The 22,562-nt window shown below is 43.1% G+C and overlaps 5 protein-coding genes and 1 pseudogene across 6 annotated transcripts in view; 2 read left to right on the top strand and 4 right to left on the bottom strand.

Annotated features, from left to right (window-relative positions):
• Positions 1-17,025, bottom strand: part of LOC100442896 (histone H3.1) — a 37,537-nt gene extending 20,512 nt beyond the window's left edge. The window contains exons 1-3 of one of the 2 annotated variants that reach the window (XM_002816527.5): positions 15,641-17,025; positions 9,113-9,129; positions 7,309-7,315 (exon numbers count right to left, since the gene is read on the bottom strand). In XM_002816527.5, coding sequence (XP_002816573.3) covers positions 7,309-7,315; positions 9,113-9,129; positions 15,641-16,175 — 559 coding nt within the window. In that variant the 5' untranslated portion in view covers positions 16,176-17,025. Of the gene's footprint in view, positions 1-7,308; positions 7,316-8,613; positions 10,463-15,488 lie in introns of those variants that run through there. The other variant, XR_008526081.2, reaches the window with a different exon arrangement.
• Positions 2,849-3,241, bottom strand: LOC100442522 (histone H2A type 1-B). The gene has a single exon (XM_009241505.3). It carries the CDS (start codon positions 3,239-3,241, stop codon positions 2,849-2,851), a length of 393 nt encoding a protein of 130 aa, XP_009239780.1.
• Positions 3,574-3,954, top strand: LOC100442161 (histone H2B type 1-C/E/F/G/I). The gene has a single exon (XM_002816523.5). The coding sequence runs from the start codon at positions 3,574-3,576 to the stop codon at positions 3,952-3,954; it is 381 nt and encodes a 126-aa protein (XP_002816569.1).
• Positions 17,026-18,034: 1,009 nt separating the features above from the next.
• On the bottom strand, positions 18,035-18,531 carry LOC100441426 (small ribosomal subunit protein eS10-like; annotated as a pseudogene).
• A 1,228-nt stretch (positions 18,532-19,759) lies between these two features.
• On the bottom strand, positions 19,760-21,268 carry LOC100441051 (histone H2B type 1-C/E/F/G/I). The gene has a single exon (XM_009241503.4). The coding sequence runs from the start codon at positions 21,161-21,163 to the stop codon at positions 20,783-20,785; it is 381 nt and encodes a 126-aa protein (XP_009239778.1). The 5' UTR covers positions 21,164-21,268; the 3' UTR covers positions 19,760-20,782.
• Positions 21,269-21,427: 159 nt separating this feature from the next.
• LOC100439702 (histone H2A type 1-D) lies at positions 21,428-22,385 on the top strand. Its single transcript, XM_009241502.4, has one exon. The coding sequence runs from the start codon at positions 21,479-21,481 to the stop codon at positions 21,869-21,871; it is 393 nt and encodes a 130-aa protein (XP_009239777.1). The 5' UTR covers positions 21,428-21,478; the 3' UTR covers positions 21,872-22,385.
• The last annotated feature ends 177 nt before the right edge of the window (positions 22,386-22,562 follow it).

Raw genomic sequence — 22,562 nt, 5'->3', positions numbered from 1 at the left:
TATTATTCCCTCCAATCAGACTTTGAGAAAATCTAGCAGTGATTAGAAAGGGGAAGGGGGTAGAAACAAACAGGATGTGCAGCCTCCATCCTGTCATGCCTGGGAACTTAAACTTTTGGGGTCTTTTAGCCAAAGGAGGGTCCATTATTCTGTCAAAGGGATTTAGAATTTTCATTTCATCCCTCACCTCTTTGAACATGCATTCCTTCCTTCTGGGTATTGGGTATGAGAGAGCTCCATCTCTGGAATAGGGTCTTATGACCTGCAATTAAACAAGGTGGATCAAATAATTTCTCTGTGGCCAGTTTTTACACAAAAAGGTGGAAGGGAAGTTAGAGTAATATTTTTAGTTTTTATGGCTGGCTTTGGGGAAAAAGGATTCTGGTTGTCATAAGCCACCCTGGGAAACGGGAATTATAGTTTCTATGTGTAGCCTCAGGGGAGAATGGGACTGAGAGACAAGAGGGCAGGAGAAAGTCACAGAAAAATTTTGCTTCTGAGGTTGCTTCTTTGGCCTTCATTTTGGGATATTGTTTCTGAGCCCCAATTTGATTGAGTAAAGAATGTCAAGGAGTTACACTATGGGGCTTCATAGACATGTATCTTGCAATTGCTACGTTTTAATCGTGTTTTAGTGAAAATTTAGTTTGAGGAACATTGTAAGACTTGTAAGGAAAAAAGGGAGGGGGAATAATGTATCCCACTATTAAAAATGTATAGTTTTTACAAAGTTTGCAGGGAAATGTGCTCATATCATCTCACAATTTACTATTGATTAAAGGTATCAAACTTATTGAAGTTACTTCTTGGAGGCTTTTGTCTGGTGATGCAAATAATTTCTGTTATTTGTATCACCAGAAATTATTTTTGATGCAAATTATTTGTGACGCAAGTAACTTCTGTTCAGTGGAATAGATATAACTGCAATTATTTAGAACCCTGGGGGCATTAAATTTTTTAATAATCTCATTCAGCAACCTTGTCCTAACATTTAAGAAAGGGCAGCTTTTCCCTTAAGTAGCTCAGTGACTTCTGGTAGCGATGAATTTCACCATGATTCAGGGCCTATATCTGAGGGACATCTTCAAGCTGCTGGTGGCCAGAGTGCTCTTGCTGGCTGCCTTGGTGGCCAGCTGCTTAGGAGGCTGTCTGCCACCAGTGGACTTTCGTGTGGTTGGCTCGGTGCAGGCCATGACCTTTCATATCAGATTTACAGATCATTTCTCTTTATAGGGCCTGGTGTGTGATCCGATTAGATTTGAGATTTTTTACAGAGAAATGTGACTGGATTTCTACTAAAGTTGAATAATTAATTGTGCTCTACAGTGTAGCCCATTTATAAATTTAGGTCATAAAACTAAGTTTTTGCTGCTGGGTTTTTTTTTTTTTTTTCCTTTCCTAAACAGGATCTTGCTTTGCCCCCCATAGCTCGCTGCTTCGAACTCCTGGGCTCAATCAATCCTTCCCCGCCTAATTCTCCCAAGTATCTAAGATCTCAGACTGAGCCACCATGCCAGGCTTTTTCCTTTTTTTTTTTTGAGACGACGGAGTCTTGCTCTATTGCCCAGGCTGGAGTGCAATGGCACGATCTTGGCTCACTGCAACCCCCGCCTTCCTGGGTTCAAGCGATTCTCCTGCCTCAGCCTCCCAAGTATCTGGCATTTCAGGAGCCCACCGCCATGCCTGGCTAATTTTTTTGTATGTTTAGTAGAAACAGGGTTTTGCCATGTTGGCCAGGCTGGCCTCGAACTCCTGACCTCAAGTGATCCGCCCATCTCGGCCTCCCAAAGTGCTGGGATTACAGGCATGAGCCACTGGGCGGGGCAGGCTTTTTACTTTTTGTGGAGATGAGGGGGCTGTCTCGCCTTATTGCCCGGGCTGGTCTTGATCTCCTGGGCTCAAGCGATTCTTCTGCCTTGGTCTTTCAAATTGCTGGGATTACAGGTCTGAGCTAGGGCGTCAGGCCATTACTGCTTAGTTTCGTTTAGTGTTTATTTTAGAATACTGTGTTAATTGCTCCTTTTGAAAAGAGAAATCCAACAAACACAATTCTCACTGGAGGAATGTAGTCTTTTTTTTTTTTTTTTTTTTTTTGAGACGTAGTCTTGCTCTGTTGCCCAGGCTGGAGTGCAGTAGCGTGATCTCGGCTCACTGCAGCCTCTGCCTCCCGGAGTCAAGCGATTCTCCTGCCTCAGCCTCCCAAGTTGCTGGGACTACAGATGCACACCACCATGCCCGGCTACTTTTTTATTTGTTTAGTAGAGATGGGCTTTCATTATGTTGGGCAGGCTGATTTCGAACTCCTGACCTTGTGATCCGCCCGCCTTGGCCTCCCAAAGTGTTGGGATTACAGGCATGAGCCACTGAGCCCAGTCGGAATGTAGTCATCTTTAAAACTTAAAAAGCCCGCCCTGAAATGCTAATGGGCAGCTATCCTTCTTTGTTCTCTCATTTCTGTATTAATATTTCAGCCTTTTCTGACAAGTGCACTTGAATAAACAGCCTGTGTATTAATGATAAATTTGTATACACACCATGGACCTACACACAAAATAACGCAGTGAGACCTTGGTGTCACACCTCGGTTTTTATTCTTGTATATCTTTATAAACGCATTTTTACTGCAAAGAAACACCAGTAAGATAAATTAGTGCATGAAATGTGAGCAAGGATTTCAAGAAGTAACCAGTAACGTCAGAAGCGTTCGTACAACTAGGACAGTGATGAATATTGAGATTTTAGGCATCGTATGTGTATTGCAGCACTTTACAGAAAACGTGGGTGGCTCTGAAAAGAGCCTTTGGTTTCTGGGACTCGGGATCACTGATGGACTTGACTAGTAATCATTTCACTTGCCCTTGGCCTTATGGTGGCTCTCCGTCTTCTTAGGCAGCAATACGGCCTGGATGTTGGGCAGGACACCGCCCTGTGCGATGGTCACGCGACCTAGAAGCTTATTTAGCTCCTCGTCGTTGCGGATGGCTAGCTGCAGGTGGCGCGGGATGATGCGGGTCTTCTTGTTGTCGCGAGCCGCGTTGCCAGCTAGCTCTAAGATCTCGGCCGTCAGATATTCCAGCACCGCCGCCAGGTACACTGGAGCGCCGGCCCCGACTCGTTCGGAGTAGTTGCCTTTACGGAGGAGGCGGTGCACACGGCCAACTGGAAACTGAAGCCCGGCTCTGGAAGAACGCGTTTTAGCTTTTGCCCGAGCTTTGCCGCCTTGCTTTCCACGTCCAGACATAGTGGCTTCCTAACAGCAGAAGAGTTAACAATCCACGGAATAAAGAAAAAGAATGGGCTCGATGGAGGAATAAGAAGCTAGTTATAGTCGTCGGTAGAATTGTGAAAGGCGCAATTTGATTGGTTAAAATTATTCTTTGACGAGCCAACCAATTAGAAAGGAAATAAGGTGAAGGCTATTTTACATGTAGGCGTCACTAACACATTGCCCAATCAGAGCTGGATATTTTGAATTCTTTATTTGCATGAAAGGCCTATAAAAGGAGAGACTCTAGACACGAGCTTTTTATGTAAGTGCGTTCATTGTTATTGTTGTTCTTGTTTTTTGACAGCATGCCGGAGCCAGCTAAGTCTGCTCCTGCTCCGAAGAAGGGTTCCAAGAAGGCTGTGACCAAGGCGCAGAAGAAGGATGGCAAGAAGCGCAAGCGTAGCCGTAAGGAGAGCTACTCTGTGTATGTGTACAAGGTGCTGAAACAGGTTCACCCCGATACTGGCATCTCATCCAAGGCCATGGGTATCATGAACTCCTTCGTTAACGACATCTTCGAGCGCATCGCAGGCGAGGCTTCCCGCCTGGCCCACTACAATAAGCGCTCTACCATTACCTCCAGGGAGATCCAGACGGCCGTGCGGCTGCTGCTTCCCGGAGAGCTGGCTAAGCACGCAGTGTCCGAAGGTACCAAGGCTGTCACCAAATATACAAGCTCCAAGTAAATGTGTTTAGGTAGTTTAAAACTCAAAGGCTCTTTTCAGAGCCACTCAAGCCTCACATAAAGAGCTTTAATATTGAATTTTGCCATTTCCTACGGAATAATTTTTCCAATTTTGTAATCCCAGTACTTTGGGAGGCCGAGGCGTGCGGATCGAGACCAGTCTGGCTAACGTGGTTAAATCTCGTTTCTACTAAAAATACAAAATTAGCCGGGCGTGGGCCAGGCGCGTGTCATCCCAGCGACTCGGGAGGCTGCGGCAGGAGAATCGCTTGAACCCAGCAGGCAGAGGATGCAGTGAAACGACATGGCGCTTTTGCATTCCAGCCTGGGCGACAAAAACGATGCTTCCTCTCAAAAAAAAAGTTGGCCAGGAAATACTCCTATTCTGTGTTGGCAAGATCCTGTAATCCTAGCACTTTGGGAGGCCGATGCATGAAGCTCTTTTCAGCTCAGGAGTTAACAGATTTGCCTGGGCAACGTAGAATTCGTCTCTGCAAAAAATGAAGCTAACCGGGTGTGACGGCTTGCGTCTGTACTGTCAGTTACTCGGTAGGCTGAGGTGGTAGGATAGCTTAAACTCGAGCTAGAGACTGCAGGAATATGTGAATACGCTAGTGCAATTCCAGCCTGGGCAACACTGGAAGGGGTAGGAAGAGTAGTCTTTGGGTCCCTAAAGATCACCTGCCAACAAGTTTGACTTTTCTGAGCACTCTTGTGGAGTTTGTTGTGGAGGGAATACCATGGGCATTGGCAACGTAAAGTTGAGCTAAAAAATCTCGTTTTCGGCCGTGCGCGGTGGCTCACGCCTGTAATCCCATCACTTTGGGAGGCCGAGACGGGCGGATCACGAGGTCAGGAGATCGAGACCATCCTGGCTAACACTGTGAAACCCTGTCTCTACTAAAAAAATACAAACAAAATTAGCCGGGCGTGGTGGCACTCACCTGTAGTTTCAGCTACTCCGGAGGCTGAGGCTGGACAGTCCCTTGAACCTGGGAGGCGAAGGTTGCAGTGATCCGAGATCGCGCCACTGCACTCCATCCTGGGCGAAAGAGCTAGACTCCATCTCATAAAAAAAAAAAAAAAATAAAAAATAAAAAAAATACAGTTTTGGCTGGCTGGGCGCAGTGGCTCTCGCCTGTAATCCCAGCACTTTGGGAGGCGAGGCTGATGGATCACTTGAGGTCAGGAGTTCAAAAACAGCCTAACCCACATGGTGAAACCCCGTCTCTACTAAAAATAACAAAATTAGCCGGGCGTGGTGGCGCACACCTATGTAACCCTAGCTACTTCAGAGACTGAGGCAGGAGAAACGCTTGAAACCGGGAGGCGGGGGTTGCAGTGAGCCAAGATCCCGCCATTTCATTCCAGCCTGGACAACAAGAGCGAAACTCCGTCTCAAACACAGAAACCATTAGTTTATACTCATTAATCAAATTTCTAAAATGGGACCAAAAAAAAAAGTCACTACTTCATAGTACTCCATGAGCAACTTCAGGTTTCTGAAAACAACATAGTACTCCAAAGTATGGCGCCTTGACATAGTAAATATTCTAAGACATTAGTAGAACAACATAGACAGGAATGTCTTATGACCTTCCTCTGAAGCAGGTCTTAAGACCCTCCTGTGAGTCTTGCAGAGTATGCGAGGAATCTGAACAAATAGACCTTGCTAGATTTCTCCTTGCTTATTATCCTTAGCTCATATTATTTTTGTCATATTTGTCATATTATGTTTGTTATATTTCTGCATGACTCTCTACTCTTCATCAAACCTAGTGCAAAAACACTCAGGTTTAAGCCCTTCTTCAAGTCCTTATTTCCTTATGTCATGTAAAACTTTATATTAAATGTGAATATTTTTCTCTTGGCCGGGCGCGGTGGCTCATGCCGGCTCACGCCTGTAATCCCAGCACTTTGGGAGGCCGAGGCGGGCGGATCACGAGGTCAGGAGATCGAGACCATCCTGGCTAACACGGTGAAACCCCGACTCTACTGAAAATTCAAAAAAATTAGCCGGGTGTGGTGGCGGGCGCCTGTAGTCCCAGCTACTCGGGAGACTGCGGCAGGAGAATGCCATGAAGCCGGGAGGCGGAGCTTGCCGTGAGCCAAGATCTGGCAACTGCACTCCAGCATGGGCGACAGAGCGACTCCGTCTCAAAAAAAAAAAAAAAAAAATCAAAAATTTAAAAAAATGTATATATTTTTCTGTTGTTAATCTGTATTTTGTTTCAGGTCCCCAGCCAATGAACATAAGATGGGTAAAAGCAAAAACGCTCTTTGCTCCCCTACAACACACAGTAGGAGTGGGTGTGCATCTGTGTTCTGTGTGTTTGTCTTTGTGGAGTACAAAAGCCGGCATAACATAGAAAAGGTGTAGAGAAAAGTATTCCCAGAATGAAAATGTTTGAGAAGTGTGTTCGCTAGGGCTGCCAAAACAAACTACCAAAGACTGTGTGGTTTAGAAAAATTAATTTTGTCACAATTCTGAAGGCTACAAGTTCAAGATCAACCCAGTGAGCACTACTGATTTTTTCTGGAGCCACTCTCCTTGGGTTTTCCCCTTTCTGGTCTTTCCTGTGTGTGTGTGTGTGTGTGTGTGTGTGTGTGTGTGTGGTCTGTGTTTTAATATCATCTTATAAGGACAGCAGTCAGAACAGATTAGGACCCACCCTTAAAACCTCATTTTACACCTTTAAAGACCTTATCTCCAAATAGTCACATTTTCAAGTAGTTGGTATTGGACTTCAATGTTTGAATTGTGGGCTGGGGACAGGCAATTCAGTCAATATCAAAAATTATGGTGATCAGGCTTCTAAATAGTACATGAAATAAGTATTTCGCAGGCATCTCAAACTCAGCACAACCAAGACAGACGTTATGATACTCTACCTAGCTTCACTTATTCACCCAAGTTTGAACTCTAGTCCCCATTCCAGACTACTCCCTTTTCTTTTCTGCAAATATTTTACAATATACAAACTCTTATTGATTTTAACTTCTAATTTTGTTACTATTGTCCATATTTTTATTTACTGTGGCTAACAACTGGAAATATTAATGTTGAAGAGTTGGACTTTGCCTAAAACTAGGTTTTATCCCTAATGGAATATTATGCAGCTGTTAAAAATAATGCTTTAAAAAAAACGACATAAAATATGCTCATGGCGTTGTATGGGGTAAATCCAAGTTGCCAAATAGTGTATTCTTATTTACATGATGTCTCACACACACACACACACACACACACACACACACACACACACAGAGTATAGTTTTAGGAAAAAAGAGTGACTATAAGGGTCAATGCCAAGATGTTAACAGTGCTGTTACATTTTTTTTTGGTTCAATAGACAGCTCCTCTGAAGATAACTTTCTCTATTTGTCTCTATCCCAAACTCTTAATGGTGTGGTTAAGAAATAGGAAACTCTCCCTAGGCCCTTTCCTCTCCAAGTCTCCCTGCTGTATGTTAAGAAAAATTAATTTATTCCACAAGTAATTATTGAGCACCAACTACATACCAGCTATTATCCTATGCAATATAAAAATGAATGGAGTAAATTTAAGATACGCTGACTAAAGAAATCGAAAATCAAGAGAATAGAATATGCTAGCATAAAAGGAAAAAAAAAACAGGAAAAGAGAGATTAAGAATTATTTGTGAACCACCTAATAATATGTGTGACTCTGAGCACATGTTCATGTTTATGAAATAATGTCCTAATGACCTCAAAGAGGATCAAATGGAAAGGCTGATTTAAAAAGTACAAAATGACTGTAAGGAACAGAGGAACAAGAAGGATTAAGGCCAGAAAGTGACATAATTTATGGTCATGGTTACCTCTGGGGGCAGTAGCAGGAAGATGACAGATGAGGTCAAAGCAGTTTTTGGTAATATGACAAATGGAACAGATATAACAAATATATTTGATTGACAATTGGGTTCAAGCATGGCCATCATATTATTCTTTATAACTTGTGTATCGATTTATTACATTTTTAAATGTATCTAGAAGTACAAACTTAAAAGCAAAGAAAGAAAAAATAATGTACAAACATGTTTGTGGAAAAGTCACTTCAACTTCTATAAAAAGAACTTCTGTAAACTATGAAATACTGCTTATAACAAAAATTTGGTTATGAAAAAGGAAATCTCCCCTTATACTCCAAAAGTCTGTAGATGCTGAAAAAAGAGTGAGCGCTTAACAAAAATCTCTGCTACTATATAAGACTCAATTTTTTTTTCCCCTTCTTCCCTTTTATTTCAGATGGAGTCTCGCTCTGTCGCCCAGGCTGGAGTGCACTGGTACGATGTCAGCTCACTGCAACTTCCACTTCCCGGGTTTGAGTGATTCTCCCGCCTCAGCCTCCCGAGTAGCTGGGACTACAGGCCAAATGTGTGCCACCATGCCCGGCTGATTTTCGTATTTTAGTAGAGATGGGGTTTCAGCATGTTGGCCAGCCTGGTCTTGAACTCCTGACCTCAGTTGATCTGCCTGCGTTAGCCTCCCAAAGTGCTGGGATTACAGGCTAGAGCCACTGTGCCCGGCCTGTGAGACTTGTTTTGTAAGGGATTCTTCTTGAAATATTTTCCTTTTCTGCCAGGGAAAGGAAGTACTTCACATGTACGCTGAAGTATTTCATTTTATCATCTGTAAATTCATTTAGATTTATATTTATTTTATTCATATCCATTCACTCAGGCACTTGTTCAGATAAATTAAACACATAATTTGAATTCAATATACTCAGTGCAAGAAATAGTTTTGTAAAAGATATAAGAATTGTTTTACATAATCAGAACAGTTGAGGGGTCAGGAAAGGGATTCTGCGTGGTTCCCTATTGTTCAGAAGAAAGTCCACATTCCTGTCATTGGCCTAACATGCCTCTAAACCTGGCACAAAGCCACTTGTCCAAGCATCAACCATCTCTTCCAATACTGACATGATTTATACTATTTTCTGAACTTCTATTTTCTTTTGAGATGGAGTCTTGTTCTCATTGCCCAGGCTGGAGTGCAATGGCATGATCTCAGCTCATTCTCCTGCCTCAGCCTCCCAAGTAGCTGGGATTACAGGCGTGTGCCACCATGCCTGGCTAATTTTGTATTTTTAGTAGAGACAGTGTTTCACCATGTTGGTCAGGCTGGTCTCGAACTCCTGACCTCATGTGATCTACCCACCTTAGCCTCCCAAATTCCTGGGCTTACAGGCGTGAGCCACCGTGCCTGGCCTCTTTTCTGACAATCTATATATTATTTAATTCCTGCTCTGCTTCCCATGAGGGCATGTTTTGACTGACCAAATAGACTGGAAGCTCCTCAAGCGCAGGAAAAAATATAGAGGGAGGTGGTGGGGAGGGGTTGTAATGCTAAACAGTGTTGTTACGGATAGCCTCAAGAAGACTGTGATATTTGAATACAAACCTGAAGGAAGTGAGGGAACAACACCTACAGAAACCTAGAAGCTGAGTGGACCACTCAAGGGGAACAATTAGTACGTCTTTCCTGAGAGTGATGAGTACTTCTAGCAAGTTCCAGGAACTAGTCGAGTTGGCTAGGAAGAAGAGTAGCGGGATTTGAGACCAAAGAGGTAACAAGGATCAGACAGTGTGGTGCTGTAACCCACTGAAAGGACCTTGAGTGTTTTTTTTTGTTTTTTTTTTTTTGAGACGGAGTCTCGCTTTTTGGCCCAGGCCGGAGTGTAGTGGCGCTATCTCGGCTCACTGCGAGCTCCGGCTCCCGGCTTCACGCCATTCTCCTGCCTCAGCCTCCCGAGTAGCTGGGGACTACAGGCGCCCGCCACTGTGCCCGGCTAATATTTTGTATGTTTAGTAGAGACGGGGTTTCACCGTGTTAACCAGGATGGTCTCGATCTCCCGACCTCGTGATCTGCCCGCCTCTGCCTCCGAAAGTGCGGGGATTACAGGTGTGAGCCACTGCGCCTGGCCTTGAGTTTTTCATTAAGTGACATGAGAACCACTCGGGGGGTTTCAGCAGAGGAGGCATCTGATCTGAATTGCCCTTTATTGGAATTCCTCTGGGAGAACCAGGTGATGATGGTGTTGCAATAATAAAGGTAGGAGATGGCAGTGGCTTGACCAGAGTAGCAGCAGTGGGAATGAGAAATGGTTGAATTCTGTTTGTGTTTTCAAGGAAGAGCTCATAGAACTTACTGATAGATTATTATGTAGGATGTGAAAGAAAAAGAGATGATTCCAACTAAAAGTGTATAAATGCCATTCACCAATTTCAAGATGATGAGATTAGCTGTTTGGCAAAGATAACGAGATTCTGTTGAAATTGGAAGTTCATATTAATTGGACTTTCAAGTAAATAACAGGGTCTCTGAGTATGAAGTACAATGCTGTAGGCTGGTCATTTAGTGTTCACGACATAAATATATATATAGTATCTCCACAGCAACAAGGAAATATCAGTTCAAAAGAATCAGATGGAGATTTTCATTCTCCAGGTCCATCTTCTCAGAGCCATCAGAAGTGGCAGCGCTAAGGGAAGAGAAAAGGCAGCATCAGATAACAGAGCTCTGAAGCTGGTTTCCACAGATAGGCTTCAGGATGCCTGAGAACACATAGAATTGCATGAGGGGATTCAAATGTCCCCAAATATGTGGCGAGAGTGGGTGTATTTTGGAAAAACCGTGAATATCTATAACTGGATCTCCAAAGTGATCTCCCCATGGCTCTAACTTTAATAGATTATTTAAGTGACGATTCCAATGTTATTTCATACTCTTATTAGTAAGGGAACTTTTCCACATTTGTAAAATAGGGATAATATTTATTGTTTGTTCTGAAAATTACAGGAGAAAAGGAAAATTACTGGGGAAATGGTAAAACTGTAAGTTAGGAATTCACATGTCATGAATACAAAAAAACACTCTTTACCTCTTTGACCCAAAGCTTTTTCTCTTTATTATCTACCTTCTTTCTTAAGAGATTTAATCCCATCTTGTGGCTTTTTCACTCTTATGGCAATTATGGTTTGACGACTGTGAACTATATCTCCATGTTTCTTTTCTAACCTTCAGGTTTTTATAGCCAACTGCCTATTTCATATCTTTCATATCTTTCTCTTAGATATGTTACAGGCATCTTCAATTCTCTCTGGATATCCAAAACTAAGAATCTGAATCCTCTCCAAAACTTGTTCCTTCCTTATTTTTCCACATTTTAGCAATTGATACCTCCAATTCCAGTTGCTTTGGCTAAAATCATTGGAATCATCCATACATTTTTGTCTGTCTTTCATACTCTACGCATTCAGTAGCTCAGAAAAGAACTATCAACCTTACTTCAAAATATATATGGAATCCAACCACTTTTCACAGCCTCTACCACTAACACACTGGTCCAAGCCACTGCCATCTCAACTGCTTTACTGTGGTACCCTCCGGACTGGTCTCCTTGCTCCTATCCTGGTCCCATCGTAGTTTATTCTTCATCAGACATCCAGATAGCTCATTAAAAAAATAAAAATCGGGCCCGGTGTGGTGGCTCAGGCCTGTAATCCCAACCCTTTGGGAGGCTGAGGCGGGTGAATCACGAGGTCAGGAGAGCAAGACCATCCGGGCTAAAACGGTGAAACCTCAGCTCTACTAAAAATACAAAAAATTAGCTGGGTGTGGTGGCACACACCTGTAGTCCCAGCTACTCCGGAGGCCGAGGCAGGAGAATCATTGGAACCTGGGAGGCTGAGGTTGCAGTGAGCCGAGATTGTGCCACTGCATTCCAGCCTGGGCGACAGACTGAGACTGTCTCAAAAATAATAATATATATATATATATGTGTGTGTGTGTGTGTCTATAAATCAGATGTCAGTTCTCCGATCAAACCCTTGCAGTGGCTCCCATCTCACTCAGAGTAAAACAGAAGTCACACTGGTCTACAAGGCCATATAGAGACTCGTCACCATTTGCCTCGCAGATCTTATTTGCTTTTTCTTTGCACCCTCTCTGATACCGGCAGTGGGTTCTTGACACTCAGAAAATAGAAATCGACCAAGAATCTAAGATGGACTTCAGCAAGGAAGTTTATTAGGGCTTTCAGCTTGAGCAGAAAGGGAGACAGCAACCAGAGGTATACTTGCAGCTGGCTCCTTGAAAGCAAGCTAGTCTAGTTTGTTATTCTTCTCTGGGCTTTGTCTAGGTGACATCATGGCATGTTTGGGGTGGTCTGTTGGATACACCTTTGCAGTCCCTTGTCATGCTTTTTCCTGTGTCTCAGGTCTCACTGGCATCTTAAATCTCCACGCAGGGGTATGAATTTTATCATTAACATGATGCAAAAGTTAGGTTAGGATAATCAAAGTCCCTACAGCACATGTTCATTTGGGGAAGGTCTTTTGGAAGTCCCTATGCTGATGGCCAGGATGTTTGTGGTTAGAGTGTTCTATTTCTTTTATGTCTGATTGGCTGATTTTATCAGCGGAAGCTTCAGTGGCTGCAAGGTTATGGAGCTGGGTGCTGCTGTAGTCAGCACAGCATGTAAACAAGTGTGGAGGGGTCCCTTGTCCTGCCTTCCATTGTCTGCCTCACCTCTGCCCCTTTTTCCAGTCATAGTACCTGCTTTTTACCTCCAGGCTTTCCTGCTTGGTATTCTATTTGGAATACTCTCTCACTTTCTCAATGTATTTTTTCTTTATCACTTTATGAGTAAAATTTTCCAAGACTATATCATTTAAAATATCACCTCTTCCCTCCACATGCTATGCCTTTTCCTGCTTCAGTGATCTTCATAGCAGTCAGCACCATCTGACACACTATGTTTCACTCATTTTGTGTGTGTACCCCCACCCAATAAATATAAATTCTATGCACACAGGCATATTGTTTTGTTCTTTCTCATTCACTGCTCTAATTCCCAGAGCATAGAACAATGCTTGGTACATGCTATGTGCTCCTTTTTGTTGCTGTTGTTACATTAACATCCTCATAAAACTTTTTCTCCTCAAACCAGTGCTTTAGCACCAATAACATGATGCTTTTCATATATATGCACGAGCTCACACTTTTTAAAAATGACATTCAAAATAACTATTTATTTTCCTGATTTCAAAGTATCAGCCTACGGACAACTTGCTGGCTAGAAGAAAAATCTGATTTTCAATGGAACTATCACCCTAAACCAATGGTGTTTTTTTTTAAATTTTTTTGGCAGTCTTTGTTGCCCAGGCTGGAGTGCAGTGGTACCACCTTGGCTCACTACAACCTCTGCCTCCTGGGTTCAAGCGATTCTCCTGCCTCAGCCTCCTGATTAGTTGGGATTACAGGTACCTGCCACCATGCCCAGTTAATTTTTTTATTTTTAGTAAAGTCAGGTTTTCACCATGTTGGCCAGGCTAGTCTTGAACTCCTGACCTCAGGTGATCGACCCACCTTGCCCTCCCAACGTGCTGGGAATAGAGGCATGAGCCACTGTGCCCAGCCCAAACCTGCGACTTTTCTATCACTTGGAATTTACATAAACCGGACATCATGTGTTTCTGATGTAGTGCACTACTGTGTACATTAAATCTGTAAACTGTTCCTGACAGGCATATTCACTTGATTTCAATTAAGTGTATGAAAGTCACTTGTACTTTACAGGACATGGAGAGTACAGAAGCCAAGTAAAACGATTAAGAATCAAGCCAATACAAAACAAAAGCAAAACAAATAAAAACATTCTGTAAGTCTGGTCTCCAAGAGATCAATGTTCAAAAATGGGGAAGTAGGGGAGAGGAGCGTGTTTTAGATAAGAAAACTGGAGACACAACCGAAGTTATGGCTGGATCCTTCTTTAAACAAACCACATCTCCAAGACATCTGGGGCATAAATGTGGAATGACTACATGTCTTTTTTGAATAATAGACAATAAGATCCAAGCAGGAAGTAACAAAGGCTTTATTTTCAGAGGGAGAAGCAATCCCAGGATGGAGTGAGCGCCCTGTGGCAGTGAAGGGGAGCTGGAATATATATATGCTTTACAGAGTCAATCTTACATACAGATAGAGTAGGTTTGGAAAAATTCTATGAATACTCATGAGGGAAGTCAGGCACTTGCACTTCGGGAAAACATGTAACATACATTTCATTTTAACCATGAGGAGGATTTTAGCCTTAGAATGAGGTGGGATTTAGCTGTATGCCAAAACGTGAACTGTAGGGCACAAAGACAATTTGTTCAGTCTCTACAAGCTGGCTGAAACTGGCTTAAGGTCTATGTCCACTTATCAATAACGAGTATCTACAAGACTGTTCCTCTAATTGGAGTTGTGGCAGGACTGCAAAGCAGGGGAAAGGGGTTTCTGGCTGGTCAGTCAGAATGCGTTGGAAAATTTTCTAACTATAGTTTCTACAATGCTTTCCAGCAGTTGGTTTCTGCTTACAGGAAAGAAACCATATGGCAATTAATAACACTAAGATGATCAATCCTTCAGTGTTTCTGCTAGCCATGTGACTCGATTATGTGGAGTTTTAAGTAGTGTATACTTAACAATTAGTGGTATAATGTCCTATTATAGTATTGTATGTATACTATAAAAACTGTCATTGCTATTGTTAACAAGTTTAAGTGATGTTTCTATACCGTTGTTCACTAAATAACATCCTACCTACTTTTTAAGTGTTTTTGTTACCGAGATTCCAGGGGTTCAGTCTAGGTCCTGCTGCTCGCCAGAGAATGTCAATGACTTAGAGGAGGGAAGGCTTTAATCAGGTGCTGCCTCTTAGCAGAAAGGGAGATGAAATCACAAATCCGTCTCCCCGACCAAAATTGGGGGGCTTATGTAGCGAGAAGGGCGAGAAAACAGGAAATCAGGGAGGGATAAGGAAGCAATCATGATGGATGAGACATAGGGAGTCTCACAGTCTGGATGCAGTGATCTGGTGAGTTTCAGTTCCTTGCCTCAGGCAGGAACATGAGTTCCCAAACTTTAACATTTATCTCACGTGAGATAAATGCGAAATTTCAAGCTTTAGGGTTTAAAGAGACTCAAATTCCTTTATTCAAAAAACAGCAAATATCAAAACTTCTGAGGGACAACTGGGTTGGCTTAATAGAATTCCGAAATGCATGCTTGCAACTTCTCCTTGCGTGAGCTTATGTACCCCAGGAGCTTCTACACGCCAGAAAACTCGGTCGTTAGGTTAAGTAATAGAAAACAGGCCGCTAGGATTTAAGGCCCACACTCCTTCCCAGGAAGATGATTGGTTGGGCTAATTCGCGCCGCTGGCCCATTGCCAGGCACTGGCTTTGTTCCTCGCTCTCCGCCATTTTGAGCGGTTACGCAGTGTCTTGCAGTTTCCCCACTTATTTATGTCGAAAACCATGCATTTTTTAGGACTCAAGAGAAAAGTGGTAAGGTAAACAGACACTATACCTCTAGCCTTTTCAGTGCAATCTAAGGCCCTACTAGACCTCCTGAAAAAGCTATTTAATAAACATAAAGGGATCGTAGTCTAAAAGATCGTAGGCCGAAACCCCAAATGTAATTTGGAATGGAAAAAAACAACGGCTAAAAGATGAACGTACCTGGTGACGGGAACAATTAACTTACAGAGACCAACCAAGCGTCTAACAAAAAAGTCATGAGCTCTTTTGAGGAAAACTGTGGGCGGCCCTGAAAAGGGCCTTTGATTTGGGAAGTCGAGATGTTAAGTTGTTTAAGCAGGAACATTAGCCACCGAAGCCGTAAAGAGTGCGTCCCTGTCGCTTGAGCGCGTAGACCACATCCATCGCCGTCACTGTCTTGCGTTTGGCGTGCTCCGTGTAAGTCACAGCGTCACGAATCACGTTTTCCAGAAACACCTTCAGAACCCCGCGAGTCTCCTCGTAAATGAGGCCAGAAATGCGTTTGACACCCCCGCGACGAGCAAGGCGCCGGATGGCAGGCTTAGTAATGCCCTGGATGTTATCTCGCAGGACTTTACGGTGACGCTTAGCGCCTCCCTTACCCAGTCCTTTTCCGCCTTTGCCGCGACCAGACATGACCAACACACCAACGAAAATAGCCTCAGAAATCTGGAAAAGCAGCGCAGGTAGTACTCTTATATGCCGGGAATTCGGACCTAAATGAAGACTGAAATCGCGCATACGGGAACTTTGGTGCTGCCTGCTGGCCCCACCCTTCACAGATAGGACTGGGATGACGTCACCAACGACTCCAGTTCCCGCCGGCAGAGTGCGCTCTCCATGGAGGCATCTCTGCAAGTCTTGCATTCCCAAAGAGGAAATTTAGGCGTATTTTAACGCCTAAAAATGAGATTAAATACATGAACATGTTTAAAATAATTTGCTGCTTGGGATGCTCTAGGACGATTGAATAGGAGCTTCGGCTCACAAGACCGGAACTGCAGCAATCTCCTTCCAGGAGGAGTTTGCTGCTTGGGATGCTCTAGGACGATTGAATAGGAGCTTCGGCTCAGAAGACCGGAACTGCAGCAATCTCCTTCCAGGAGGAGTTCAGCTTTGTCCCCATAGGCACGGTGCCTCTGGCATTTCTGCTGCTTGCTCTCTTGGGGACGGAACCCCCTTAGGAAGTGTTTGAAAACTGCAAGATCTCACCCTCTCCACCACCAAGCCAAGGGAAATCTGACCAAAAGGATTTTCTTCCCGAAGAGAAAAACATGGATAATTAGTGATCCCGCCGGGCGTTGTGGCTCACGCCTGTAATCCCAGCACTTTCGGAGGCTGAGGCGGGGGGATCACCTGAGGTCGGGAGTTCAATACCAGTTTCCAATATGGAGAAACCGCGTCTCTACTAAGAATACAAAATTAGCTGGGCCTGGTGGCGCATACCTGTAATCCCAACTACTTAGGAGGCTGAGGTAGGAGAATCATTTGAACCCAGGAGGCAGAGGTTGCGGTGAGCCCACATCACACCACTGCACTCCAGCCTGTGCAACAAGAGCAGAACTCCGTCTCAAAGAAAAAAAAAAAAATTTTGATCCCATGAATTCTGGTCCTCGCTGTGAACGCCTGTGTTACATTTTTGGCTTATTTTTCTTTCTTCCCTGTTTTATTAAAATTTATAATTCTGATTAAAATATCTAGCTAACTCGCACATCTAAACCTAGAAACTCACTGGTGTGTTAAATGTTTACTTCTCTATTGTTAGTTTTCTTTTCTCTTTGATGCTGGTAGCAGCCTTTATCACAAGAGAATTGGCAACGTGTAATGGGCCAAGTTATTAAACAGGCGACTTCCTACAGGCTTTTAAAATAAAAGGTGGTGTTGGGACTCAGAAAACAATGCTACAAAATGAAGGCCTCAGAGTAAGTTTTTCTCCTTCTCCGACCTTCCTCTTTCTCCCTCCCAATCTTCCCCGAAGCTAGCTATAGGAACTAGACTCCTTCCTTCCCAAGATGGAACATATAAACCAAAGCTAGACCCAAGGCTAGCCATAAAACCTAAAAAATATGAATCCAACTTTCCTTCTGCCTTTTTGTGTAAAAACTGGCAGTAAAGAAATTGCCTGGCTTACCTCGTTTGATTGTAGGTCATAAGACCCCGATTCAAGAGAGGGCTTGTCCTACTCCCAGGAGGAGAGAATGCTGCCCAGAAAGTCCAAGAAGAATATAGACAGGCCTTGCTGGGCTATTATCCTTAGCTCAGTCTATTAGCATTAGCTCGTACCCTTTGTGTTCAATCATATTTCTACACAGCTGTCCATACTTTGTTGAATCTAAGCATAAAAATGTATGATTTCCCCTGTATCTTTGGGTCTTCAGTTCGAAGGCTACTGGGTGCATGTTAGTTCATTTGTATGCCCTGCTAGACATACAAATGTTAGGATTTCTACTGTGAAAAGAAATCAAATATGTAGAAACTATAAACAAAAAAGAACTGTAAATTGCTGCTGTTAAAATCCCAGCAGTATCAAAATTCTGTGAGACTGTGATATTTAGGAAGAATTTACATGCTTCTATAATAATTTTAATAGTATTTACATATTTGTGTTTAAATATATAAAATTGTAATTTAATAGAACATTAGTTAATACATTACTGAATTCTTTCTTTTTTTTTTAAGTTTTTTCGGCTGTAAGTTTATTCAATGCAAAATAATCCTCTCCAGTTTTACTGAGGTGGCTGACCAGGTCCACGACCAAATCTGCCTCTAAACTGGAATTCGGTTGTTGACCCAGCCCCAGCCTTGGCTTTCTTGTCAGCACCAGGGGACATAGCACTCCGTCTGTAAGTATCTCTGTCGGCTTCCCCTCTTGTGAGTCTTGCAGGTTGCTCACCCTCCAGACCTTTAGGCGGAGGCCTGCTAGTCTCTGGACGGCTGCAGTGTAGGGTGGCAGGCACAATCTCTGGGGGCAGATGAAGATAATTACGGAGATACTGGATGCCCTCATTGGTAAGGTACCACTAGAAATGTCTCCAGGCAAACTGTTCCTTCAAGTAGCCTCGGGACTTGAGAGACTGCATGGCCTTCATGACACGAAGGTTGGGCACATTCTTCTCCGCCATTTCTAGGTGCTAGGCATATGGACATCCTTCTTGGCCACCATGACTCCCTCCTTAAAAAGGAGTTCATAAATGGCAATCCGGTTCTTCTTAGGCATCAACATCTCGGCAGCTGTAGGGTCCTGGGCCGGGGCTGGTACATTACTCAGTTCTTAAACTTGCATGGGTGTATTGGTTTTCTATTGCTGGTTTGAAAATTTATCACATTTTATGATTAAAAAATACAAATTTATAATTATATAGTTTTAAAAATTGGGACTCAGTCACAGATCTTACTGAGCAAAAGTGTCAAGGTGTTGGCTTGATATTAACTAAAGAAATAAAGAGCCTGTATCTTTTCCCTTGCCTTTTTACCTGATAGATGCCACTCTCTCCTTAGATCATGGTCTTTTTCTTTCATTTTCAAGGTCTGCAATTTATGGCCAAATTTTTCTCATGCTGCCATATCTCTAGTTCTCTATTCCAATTCCCTCTTCCACTTTTAAGAATCTTTGTAATTATATTGGGTTAATTCATAACATGCAATATAATCTCCTTACTTTAAGGTCAGCCAATTAGTAGCCTTAATTCCATGGAAACCTTAGTTGCCCTTTGTCATGTTACCCAACAAAGACTCCAGGAATTTGCAGACTCCAGGGATTAGGATGTGGTCATCACTGGGGTATCCTTATTCTGCTTGACATAGTGGATCACAATATTTTTAGAATCTGATAGAAAGCTATATAATTTGTTCTGGAAAGGGGAAACACATATGGCCACATTTCTGCATATAATTTCAGAAAGTTGTTGTATTCCCCTCAAGCTGATGTAGACCTTAGTTTAGATATTTACTTCTGGAACTACACAAAGGAAAAATCGACTGCTATGCCAATGTAAATTGGCACATGAAACTATTTAGTATTTTTAGTTTTCATTTTTCTAGGTTTTTCTTGTTGCTTTCATTTTTTCAGTTGGGTTTTGTTTATTTGAATGTTTATATATGCTTTTTATGTGCTGTGTTCTGTGTTCATTTATGTGCCGGACAGGGAGTGGGAAGTTGAAAAATAATTATGGGTCGGGTGTGGTGGCTTACGTCTGTAATCCCAGCATTTTGGGTGTCTGAGGACGGTGGATCACCTGAGGTCAGGAGTTGGAAACCAGCCTGGCCAATATGGTGAAACTCCGTCTCTGCTAAAAATATAAAAAATAGCCGGGCATGGTGGTGCGCACCTGTAGTCCCAGCTACTCAGGAGGCTGAGACGGGAGAATCGCTTGAACCCGGGAGCCAGAGGTTGCTGTGAGCCGAGATTGTGCCATTGCACTCTACTCTGAGCAACAATAGCGAAACTCCATCTCAAAGAAAAAAAAAAAAAGTAATAATATAGAATACTATTCCTTTTTTCTTAACTGGGTTGAAATTCTAAGAATATTTTGTATATAATATTTTAAATATTTTTAAGATACAAAAACATTTTGTAAAAATTTTAAGTACTCTAAAATGGATGCCATTCACAACAGTTTATGATCTTAAGTAAGGTTTGTAATTACAAAGAATACAGTAAAACTTCAGTATCTTTATATATGAGTATATAGAATAGAAAGATTGTGGTATTTGTAAGTAGAATGACATAAATTATTTTTTCATTTAAAAATTACAACTTTTGCTTATTAGAATAAAATGAACACATATGAAGTCAACCCTGAAGGAAAAAAAGTCAAAAACAACTTTGAGAAAGTGACAAGAAAATATTTTAGGATTAGGGGTGTTTCTCTCCTGGACTTCCAGTCATTACTCCCAAATGGTCTTTTGCCAGTGGCCAAATTTTAACTAAACCAAGAACACTTTTGATTATTAGTGCCGCATGCAGACACCAGTGTTCACATTTTTTCAGTTTTCATGCACATTACTTGTCTTGCTTTCCTTATATTTTGAAGAATTTGATTACGTTATTTTAACCAGCTAAATTCGCCAATGCTGTGATGACAAAACCGGAATTAAAGAAGACATTCCTTTCCCTCACACTATGTCAGTAGCAAAAGAAATACCAATTTCAAAAGTTCTTTTCTTATGAAACCAATTTGACAAGGGACACATCACAGCACAACATAAGAAAAATGTGCTTATCAGCACAATCAGCTATCGTTCTAACCAGCACTTGGGGTAAAACAAACATGCTACGATTAAGTACAGCATTTTGCCTTCAACCAGTCAAAAGAACTGGTCTAGACCTACACAGCAGCAACCCCCTCAAATCAGGATAAAACCAAACCTGTTAGTGGTAAACACAGAAAATATGCAGGTAATTACAACTCTGTAGCTGAAAAAGTGGGTGGCTCTTAAAAGAGCCTTTGGGAGTGGGTATGAAAACGTTAGAATTACTTAGAGCTGGTGTACTTGGTGACAGCCTTGGTGCCCTCCGACACGGCGTGCTTGGCCAGCTCCCCGGGCAGCAGCAGGCGCACGGCTGTCTGGATCTCCCTAGAGGTGATGGTCGAGCGCTTGTTGTAATGTGCCAGGCGGGAAGCCTCGCCCGCGATGCGCTCGAAGATATCGTTGACGAAGGAGTTCATGATGCCCATGGCTTTGGATGAGATGCCGGTGTCGGGGTGGACCTGCTTTAGCACCTTGTACACGTACACGGAATAGCTCTCCTTGCGGCTACGCTTGCGCTTCTTACCATCTTTCTTCTGCGCCTTGGTCACCGCCTTTTTGGAGCCCTTCTTTGGGGCAGGAGCGGACTTAGCAGGTTCAGGCATGATAAATAAACACTTCGTCCACAACCTAAAGAGAAATGCAAGTGTCCTCACTCTGCAGCTGGTAATATTTGTAGAGCTCCTATCCTAAACTGGCATTTAAAAGCTTACACATCGATTGGATAAATTGTCTCTGTGTGCCCTGTGGTATGCAAATTAGGTGATTCTCGCGTTTCTTTGCAATTGGTTGGTTATTCTAGCCAATCAAATAGCGTTATTTACAATTCGACCTCCAAGTATAATAGTTTCTCACTTGCTAACAAAACTCACTTTTACATTTTTGTCTTTTTTGCTTAACGTCGGTTTTAAGATTTCAAAATGTCCGGACGCGGCAAGCAAGGCGGAAAGGCCCGAGCCAAGGCTAAAACCCGCTCTTCGCGGGCGGGGCTCCAGTTCCCTGTGGGTCGAGTGCACCGCTTGCTCCGCAAGGGCAACTACTCCGAGCGAGTCGGGGCTGGCGCGCCAGTATATCTGGCGGCGGTATTGGAGTACCTGACCGCCGAGATCCTGGAGCTGGCGGGCAACGCGGCCCGCGACAACAAGAAGACCCGCATCATCCCCCGACACCTGCAGCTGGCCATCCGCAACGACGAGGAGCTAAACAAGCTGCTGGGTAAAGTCACAATTGCTCAGGGCGGTGTTCTGCCCAACATCCAGGCTGTACTGCTCCCCAAGAAGACTGAGAGCCACCACAAGGCCAAGGGCAAGTAAAACGAGAACTCGCATATTGGCTTTTTACGGAAGCAATCTTAACCAAAGGCTCTTTTCAGAGCCACCCATGTATTCATTAAAAGGGCTCACATTTTCTCTATGTAAGTAGCTGTTTTGCAGCTTTCTTTAATAATTCTTTCACCTATAAGTGAGTGTTCTTACACTGTGAACCGTGAAACTAACCGTCCATTTTAAGGATGCCATAAAAATACTTGAGCAAATTGGCGGGGCGCGGTTGCTTAACGCCTGTAATCCCAGGACTTTGGAAGGCCAAGGTGGGCGGATCCACAGGGTCAGGAGTTCCAAAACAGCCTGACCAACATGGTGTGAAACCCCGTCTCTACTAAAAATACAAAAATTAGCCGGGCGTGGTGGCGCGCTCCTGTAATTTTAGCTACTTAAGAGGTTGAGGCAGGAGAAAAGCTTGAACCCCAGAGGCAGAGGTTGCAGTGAGCCGAGATTGCGCCACTGCACTCCAGTTTGGGCGACAGAACGAGACTCTTTCAAAACAAACAATCCAAAAAAGCAAACTAATTAAAATGCAAAGAGACTTTATGTCACATGTAATTTAAATCGATCAATGCAGCAGCTCGTTAGGATTGCAAAGCTGTTAAAAGGCCTGAGAAATACAGGAGAGAAGTTAATGTTTGTCAGAGAAGTTAATGTTTGTCAGTGTTTACATTTACATAGA

The sequence above is a fragment of the Pongo abelii genome, chromosome 5 (genome assembly GCF_028885655.2).
Source record: "Pongo abelii isolate AG06213 chromosome 5, NHGRI_mPonAbe1-v2.0_pri, whole genome shotgun sequence".
Classification (NCBI taxonomy): Eukaryota; Metazoa; Chordata; class Mammalia; order Primates; family Hominidae; genus Pongo; species Pongo abelii.
The sequence above is the reverse complement of the archived record's forward strand: the minus strand, read 5'-3'. Positions and strand labels throughout refer to the sequence as shown.